This window comes from Cibotium barometz, chromosome 3 (genome assembly GCF_041138505.1).
Source record: "Cibotium barometz isolate CiBa-2024 chromosome 3, ASM4113850v1, whole genome shotgun sequence".
Taxonomy (NCBI): Eukaryota; Viridiplantae; Streptophyta; class Polypodiopsida; order Cyatheales; family Cibotiaceae; genus Cibotium; species Cibotium barometz.
In genome coordinates, this window is record NC_141048.1 from 31,872,447 (window position 1) to 31,881,348 (window position 8,902).

General features: G+C 42.4%; 1 protein-coding gene across 1 annotated transcript; it reads left to right on the forward strand.

The window, feature by feature from the left end:
• Positions 1-6,250: 6,250 nt before the first annotated feature.
• On the forward strand, positions 6,251-8,112 carry LOC147639958 (putative pectate lyase 16). The gene is made up of 5 exons (XM_086822730.1): positions 6,251-6,366; positions 6,474-7,107; positions 7,189-7,292; positions 7,365-7,494; positions 7,573-8,112. The coding sequence occupies exons 1-5, from the start codon at positions 6,272-6,274 to the stop codon at positions 7,777-7,779; spliced, it is 1,170 nt and encodes a 389-aa protein (XP_086678856.1). The 5' UTR covers positions 6,251-6,271; the 3' UTR covers positions 7,780-8,112.
• The last annotated feature ends 790 nt before the right edge of the window (positions 8,113-8,902 follow it).

Here is an 8,902-nt window from a genome sequence, read left to right on the forward strand (position 1 = left end):
TGAAAATAATATAGAACTCTGACCTTTCTTTTCCTTTTCCATGCTGTTGGTGGAGTTGCACTGGTGAATCTTTTGCTCTCTGCAGCCTAGATAACATGGAGATCTGGCAGTGATAGTAGTCTTCAGGCAGGTTGCAGTCTGGATGGAGTGTGTTGGGTAGGAAAGGAAAAGGATAATGGGAGGGTGCTGGCAAGGATAAAAGACGGGGAGGAAAGAGTGGTTATGGAACTGATATGAAATCATGATTGGCACAAGTTCCAAGGTAAAAAGTGTCCCATTCACATGTGCCAAGTTTCAAACTCCAAGAGATCTGGGTCCCATCCACACGTGTGAAAAAACGACTCCATTCCACACGTGTGGTATTTAGTAGCTGCCTTGTTTGTATTTTGCACTAATCTTTTCCCTCCTGTTTAATCTCTCCTGTCTTGGCCCTCTCCTCTCAGCTCTCTTACCTCCCTACCTCCCTACTCTGCACTATCATCATCCTGACCAGCAGCTCAGGTTCATCCCCAGCACAGGGTACTCAGATCAATAGCACAGCACACCCACAGATAGCTTCCAGGTCAGTAAGACTTTTTATATCCTTATCTTCTTGTTTAATAGTATAACACACATACTTTTGGATTGTGATGTAGCTTAGATATTAGGGTAAATACCACAAGCAAGAAGACTTTTGAATTGGGTTGGTTGTAATGACTGAAGGCATATTCCAGCAGGCTGTCTCATGAATTTGCTGGAAAACGCGAGGAGAAGGGTTTAGGAATTTCAAACAGCCAAAATCGCGTTTTGTTGCAAATCTCACTTTTGGGACCTTTTGTAGCTTAGATATTAGGATAAATACCACAAACAGGAAGACTTTTGAATTGGGCTGGTTAAAATGACTTAAGGCATGTTCCAGTAGGCTGTCTCATGAATTCGCAGAAAAACACGAGGAGAAGGGTTTAGGAATTTCAAACAGCCGAAATCGCGTTTTGTTGCAAATCTCACTTTTGGGACCTTTTTTGGCCGTTTTCGGGCCTCCGGATGTCCGATTCCAGCGTTTCCAGTGCCGTTTTTGGGGTTTTGGGCCGTTTCGGACGTGTCTGCGGTGTCAGAATCACCAAATTCTCCACAAAAAATAATTTTTTTAAAGATTCAAATTGGATCACCTTATTAATATGACACGCTTCTATGAACATACAGTACTATTTATTTTTCTTATTTTTATCTTCTTTTGTTGAATTTTCAACGTAACGTTGGCCCACTCCTAATTGGTTGAGAGCCTATTTTCTCTCTCTTCTAAAATGCCCCAAAATGAGCTCCTTTTTTTCCTAATGTATTGTATTTAGTTGTAAAGACAGAGAAATCACTGTAGGAATGTACTAGCATGTTACTTCAAGTATTTGCAGGAAAACGCGAGAGTGAGTTGTTAGGAATTTCAAACTGTTGAAATCGCGTTTTGTTGCAAATTTATAAATGTTGCTTCATCCACCCCTGTCATTGCCTTTTTGTATCATTCCATGTTCTCCATGGCTGTAATCTCTTTCCATTGCTTTGTATGCAGCTTGTGAGAGTGATGGCAAGAACCAAGTCAACTGCAAGGAGTGCTGGCAAGGGGCCAGGGCTTGCAGTAGCAGCAGCTGGGGCAGGTATCAAGGAATTCAGTGTGCCTCCAAAGAGAAGAGTTGCACATGGCAGGAAGGGGAAGCCAATGAGCCTGCTCCAGCAAAAGGCCAAGAGATTGAAACATGGTGCAGGTGTGCTAAAGGAGATCAGGAAGCAACAGAAAGCTATAGGCTTTGCAATCCCCAAGGCACCTTTTCACAGACTAGTGAAAGACATATGTGATAGTTGGCACCTTAGTTTCAGGTGGAACAGGACTGCCATTCTTTCCTTACAAGAAATGGCAGAGAATTACTTGGAGAAATATTTTGAAGATGCAATGCTGGTAGCAGCCCATACTCACAGGGTAACTCTGATGGCCAAAGACTTCAACACTTTGTCCAAAGTGAGATGGAGTTATGACAAGCTGGTCCATCCTGTGGAATGGCAGGACATCAAGATGAGAGACATATTATTAATTCCACCTAAAAGAAAGTTGAAGGTAGATGAGATTAAGGTTGTTGAAGTAACCCACTCCAAGAACACCAGAGGGAAAGCTGCTTATGAGGAGTCACTGAAGCAGCAAATAAAAGAATCCAAATCTGTTATAGATGTGGAGACTGTACAGAGGGAGTTGCAAATACAGAGAAGGTTACAGGAGCTGGGCCCTAACATAGTTGTCCATATTGAGGATGAAACTTCAGTAAATAATTTTGACTTGACAAAACCATGCTTGGCAGCATTGGCTCATAAGAATGAGTATTGCTCAGATACTATCATTCTTGCAATGCTCTAGTAAGTGTCTTTTATTTTACATTTGTTTGCAAAACAATCCTTCTTGATTTCTTAATGTTTTTTTCCTTACACAGTGACCACTAGAGCTTTGCTTCTGTTGACATCCAGGCTTCCAGCAGAAGCAATGCTTTATATTCAACTCTCTTAAAAACACACACAGAGAGCTGAAATTGTAAGTGGTGTGTGTGCTATTTTTAACTTTAAACTTTATTATTTTGATTTAATGCACACTAACTGAATTATATGTATTGCAGTTGTATTAGAAGGTTTCTAGATGCATTGGATCACTGTCCTCCTAATGTCAATCTTTTGGATTCAATAGAGTCAATAAATTTAGAGGTAGAAAGTAGTTCCCTCTACTGATGTCTATTTCATGCTATGCCTTTGAACTTATTGAATAATTTTGTTTTGTTCAGATGTTAACAGTTTCTAACATATCTTTCCAACTTTACAGACACCACAACAAGATGATTCAAGTAGCTGCAGTGGCTGGAGAGTGCTGATCAATGCCAAATATATACTTTCAAGCTATTTTGAGATAGGACAGCCAGACCTTGTAAGAAAAAATAATTTTCATTTAGCTTCAAAATAATTGATATTGGTACAAAGTGTTCTAAATCATCATATGCCATTGCAGATGAGAGAAGATAGCTTCAGCTCGAACTATGTATATAGTCTCAGAGCTGATACAATTTGGAAGTTTTTGAAGTATGCCTCCCCCAAACCTATTGTACCAGCTACTGTCGAGTTGGGTGAGAGCTCTAAAGTCCGAGAAGGTGTCATACACCTTGATGACATAGATGATGCTGATGTGGTGCCACAGGAACAAGGACCTAGTGCTAATGAGGAGAAGCCACATGAACAAGGACCTGCTACTGCTGATGTTATGAGGAGAAGATGGAGCAGCAGCAAACAGATTCTCCAGGGGCAGTAGAGGAGACAATGGAGCAGCACCAAGAGATTGTACAGGATAGGATGGAGCAGCAGAAAACAGATTCTCCAAAAAAAGATGATACAGAGAACTTGGACCATGTAGAGCAGCCTCTGGATCAGGCTGTAGATAAATAGAAAATGGTTCTCAAGAATATGTTCTACATATACAATTAAACACTTTTGTACAAAATTTTACTTTATTGAATTAATACATTTGTTTATGGAGTCTGTGTTATCTCAATTTTTAAATTTTCAATGTCTTTGCATTTTATTGAACTCTCTCTTCTTTTGAGCACCTGCAAAAAAGCAATATGAATCAATAGGGTAAAGTAAACTAATAGCAAAGCTTAATGAGACTAGGATAAGTCAGATGGTCTTGTTTTCTTAACACACCATGTGTTAGCATTGTCCAGCAACTGATAAAAATGATCAGTAAAAAATATACCCGATTGAGCTAGCTATGTTGCACATCGACCTTGGTATTGTTGTTCTCCTATCGATCCATGCAAAACATTTATAAATCCCAGAATACAATCGATGTTTTGCCATGTCTCATACGATGAAGGGTATAAATCTGAAATAAAATAAGACAAGAATGTCAATAAGCAAAGAAAAAAAGCTTCATCTTAAAAATCCATACACCTCATAAAGAACAAAACCACAATAGAAAAATATACAATTAGGCCTGTGTTGCGGAAGATCATTTGGATAGTCTCGCAAGACAAGTTCTTTATGCATGTACACATGCTTAATCAAAACTTATTTCACCGATATCTTCCCTCTGGTAATTTTAAAATCTCGTACTCTTCCCTTCCATGACGTCAAGAAAATATTTTTTGTTTGGGGTCTCTTTCTTTTGCTAGGTTGCATGAGCACCCATGCTCCTTGCAAAACACGAAACCTTTCCCAAGTTCCTTCCATTTTGACTGTACTTGAATTCTCTACCGAAGAAATAGAAGAAGCAAGTCGACGGGGTAAGGATGTGTGGTATAATTCTGCCTTCATAGCATTATCATCCAGAGAGCGTCTTCCATAAGAACGGCCATAGTTTTTATTCACCATGGAGACCTTGTGAATCTGTAACAACAGCAAAGTAATGTAAACAAGATAACAAAGTGAAGTTTCAAGAAGAAAGAGAAAATGGGCAGACAGACAGTTGACAAGAAATATCTTACTCTAAGCCAAACAGGATCAAGGGAGCAGTTTTGGAAAAGAAGAGGCTACTGCACAATGAGGCAGTGGTGTAGAATGGTAGACCTTTCAAAGGAAAGGCAGCACAACATTTCAAAGTTCAAAGGAAGGTGGAAGCGGGAAGGCCCTTATCAGGGAAAATGTCAGACTAGATTCTATCTTCATGTCCAAAGATCTTGTGAGAATAAAAAACCAATCTCCACATTAATGTAGCAAGCTTGTACCTACATAAAGTATTGTTTCTTTTATCTATTTTCTCTTATTTTTGTGAATTTCCAACGTTACGTTGGCCCTTTGTTGATTGGTTGAGAGCTTATTTTTCCAAACCATAAAAGGCCCCAAAATGAGCTCCCTTTTTTCCTAATGCCCCGCCTCTTGTAGTTAGAATGAATATGATTTTACATTACAATGTGGTCTTTAAAAGGGTGCGAGACTAAGGGTGGACTATTATTTTTGGAGGCCATGCTTGGCAAGCATGGTAAGTAAAGTACATTCCTAAAACCACAACCTCTTTGTTTTTTCAAAGTTGATTTTCACTTGACCTTGATGTAGCCTCTTACTCCATAGATTTTCATTATGCCTTTTTGGATTCAATCAACTTATGTAATTGTTTTAGGGATGGTGAATATACAATATAATGATATTTGCCAAGCATTATAATGTTGATGTGTATGAATTGTAATTTTTTTGTATTTGTAATGTTTTATATATGTAAAAAAAAGGAATAGAACAGGATAGATGTGGGATACATCTCTCCCATCTTTTTGTTGTTGTAGACTGCAGCACGGCTATAGGCACAGCTATACATATGCGGCTATAGCCATGGCTACTATGCGAGCATGCCCCTAGCCGTGTGCATAGGCGCATTGTAATTCTTGTAGGGATGGAGAATATGCAATATAATGATATTTGCCAAGCATTGTAATGTTGATGTGTATGAATTGCATTTTTTTTGTATTTGTAATGTTTTATATATGTAATAGAATAAGAGAGGTATGGGATACATCTCTCCCATTTTGTCCTCGTTTTTTTTTTGGTAGACTGTTACGCGGCTATAGGCATGGCTATATGTACACAGCTATAGCCGTGGCTACTATGCAAGCATGCCCCTAGCCGCGTGCATAGGCACGCCTATAGCCGTATGAGGGTTTTTTTTCTAACTAGTTTCTTTTATTCTAAACGCACGCTATGCTCCCCGTGTGTTATGAACTGGTTTCTTTTATAAACGCAAAGTTCTAAATGCGGCTATGCTCCCTATGTGTTTCCCTATGTGTTGTTGTGGAAGCTAACGATAAAAGTGTTTCTTTGTTGATCGAGTCTATGGGCAACATTCGAAGGAGGCAATGCTAGACCCCTGCTCGAAAAGAAAACTCACTCTACATATTGAGCTTGGATTTATTTGTTAGTTAATTTAGACTTACTGGTAGTGCTCGTGTCATTGAACACACGCTTTTCTAATTGGGAAAAATTTTTGGAAAGCTTAAGAAATTTTGTCTTTGAAGTGGGAAGATCAAGGTTTTTGTGGGTTGACCCTCTTTCTTATTCCACACTCCTCACCCACGTCCGCTCCTCTTTCTTGTGGCTTCGCTTGGCGGGTTGACAATCTTCACGCACGTCCGCTCCTGTTTCTTCTTTCTTCGCTTCGCCTATAGTGATGGTGGGCTTGTCCTCGATCAGCGCCGCCCTTCCCAACTCTCAATGCCGTTCTTCGCTTTGGCGTGTATCTATAAGTAGCCGCTTTTTATATCAAGTTACAAAAGCTTGCACAAACATGGAGCCCTCGCTTGCATTTGCAGTGGTAGTACTGTTTTTCGTGGGCATGCTACGCGCATCGACAAGCTTTGCATCTGGGCAGGATGGAAACAGGTAAAAAACCTTTCTAGGCGTGCTCAACCTCTTATAAGGGAATAATATATTGTGCATGATGATTTTAATCTTGTCTAATTGTTCAGAGTGCTTTTGACGGATTGCAGCTCCGAGCTCATACGGTCTGCAGCCGCGGGTTATGGGCGTGGCGGCGCTTGGAACACCATCGACGAGTGTTGGAGGGGCGATGCTAAATGGGCGGATGATCGGGTAAAGCTGGCGGACTGCGCCATAGGTTTTGGTAGCAAAGCGACGGGCGGGAAGGGCGGGGAGTACTACGTGGTGACAGACGATGGCGACGATGCGCAAGACCCGAAACCGGGCACCCTGCGCTACGGCGTGATCCAACTGAGGCCGCTCTGGATCTACTTCGCGAGGGGCATGACGATCACGCTGGACAACGAGCTCTTGCTGACGAGCGATAAGACCTTGGACGGACGGGGGGCCACCGTCCACATCGCTTTTGGGCCGTGCCTGACGCTGCAGTACGTGAGCAACGTGATCGTGCACGGGCTGCACATCCACGACTGTCGGCCCGGGCGCAGCGGGCGGGTGCGGAGTTCCACCGCTCACGTGGGCTTCCGCAGAGGATCGGACGGCGACGGCATCAGCGTCTTCGGCTCCCGCAACGTCTGGATCGACCACAACTCCCTCTCCGCCTGCTACGACGGCCTCATCGACGTCATTCACGCCTCCACCGCCATCACCATCTCCAACAACTTTTTCGCCCACCACGACAAGGTACGCTAATCTGCTTAATGCTTCCCGACGTAACCACTCTTGGTCTTCCCTACAACATGATGCGCCTGCGCCGTTCTTCAGGTGATGCTACTCGGCCATGACGACGATTACACAGCGGACAAGGCGATGCGTGTCACCGTGGCTTTCAACCACTTTGGCCCAGGCCTCGTGCAACGCATGCCTAGGTGGGCGTCACACAATAGCAAACGCAGTGTCGTTAGACGGCCACTAATTAACCAATCGACATAAATATGCAGGTGCCGCTTTGGCTATTTCCATGTTGTCAATAACGATTATGAAGGGTGGGGAAAGTACTCCATCGGAGGCAGCGCGGCTCCCACCATCATCAGCGAGGGAAATCGGTTCAGGGCGTCCGCTTCCAAGGAGGTGAAGAACGTTAATGATCATACACTAAGATGCAGCAAGTTTCTTCTACTTTATTTAGTGATGCATTGCTTTATCCAGGTGACCAAGCGCGACTGCAAGTGCCGATGGCAAGGATGGAGGTGGAGGTCCATAGACGACACCTTCCTCAATGCAGCGTATTTCGTCCAGTCCGGCCCGGGGATAGATAGCGAGAACCGCTACGCCCAGGGAGTCTCTAGCAAGTTTATGCCTTCCATGACCGCCTCTGCGGGGGCACTCGCGTGCTCCGCTGGCAGACCTTGCTAAGTAGACAGCAGCAAGTAACGTAGTAAAACTCGGCACCTTCTCTACCGGCCTAATATGACGTGCTGCTAACTCTGGTGCTCTTGTGTTGATTTATGCAAGTAGCACCCTCTCTGCCGGCCTAGATATGATGTGGTGTTTCTCGCAAAACCAAGCACTTGTAAGACTGGTGCTCCTGTCTTAAACAATTTCTCTTCAAATGGGTAACGGCTCCAATGGCTCTACTCGCCTCCAAATTTAAGCCTCTACTCGCGAATGAAAATCACAGCTCACAATCAATCAATGAAAAATGCATCAATGAAAAATCTAGCTCCATAAATATTTTTAAAAAAATTGTTTTAAAAAATTCGTATATGGAATAGAAATTTTCAAACACCACAGCCATTCCTCTTGATGGTAGCACGTCACAAGTGCATTTTCATCTTGCGTGTAGATAATATCTCTCTCTCTCAATTGAGATCTGAGGCGTCAGAACTCGCGGATGCCCATTCTCCTTGCCTTTTGCAAAAGGTTGGCATGTAGAGGAGTCGGAGAAAGGCCTAGATTCACATAAGAGATTGACGGACTTGTCTTGTAAAGAGTCAATGGACGGTGATAAGCGTGAAGCGACGAGAGCAGGCCGCTATACAACCAAGGTATCCTCACATGACCCATGGCAAGAGGTTGCATGCCACACATGCTATATAAACAAGCGATGCAAGGAGATTGTTTTTTTTTAGGATGAGAATAGAATTAAAGAAAAGGAACAAGAAAACATGTACAAAATGGCTCAGGCATGAGAGCTCCAATGTCTGGTCAAGCTACACACTTACATAAATGTCCTTTTTACAAACATACACTCCATAAGATTTACAATGAACAGTTTGACTAGCACTAATCATCAAATCTTGACAAAGGGCTGCATCCATCTACAAGTTGCACCAAAAAATTAGCTAGCTTCAAGAGCCAAGTGAGCCATCACCCATGCTTCTTCATCTGAGACAAACTGCTTATTAACACTCTTTAATAAGAACTGAATACACCTTTATTCTATGATTTTCCATGTAAAAGAATTTAACTTTCTTGAGTTAATAAATAGGATTAGGGCAGTGAGAGCTTTAGCTTTCACACTGTCTAGCCCACCAAC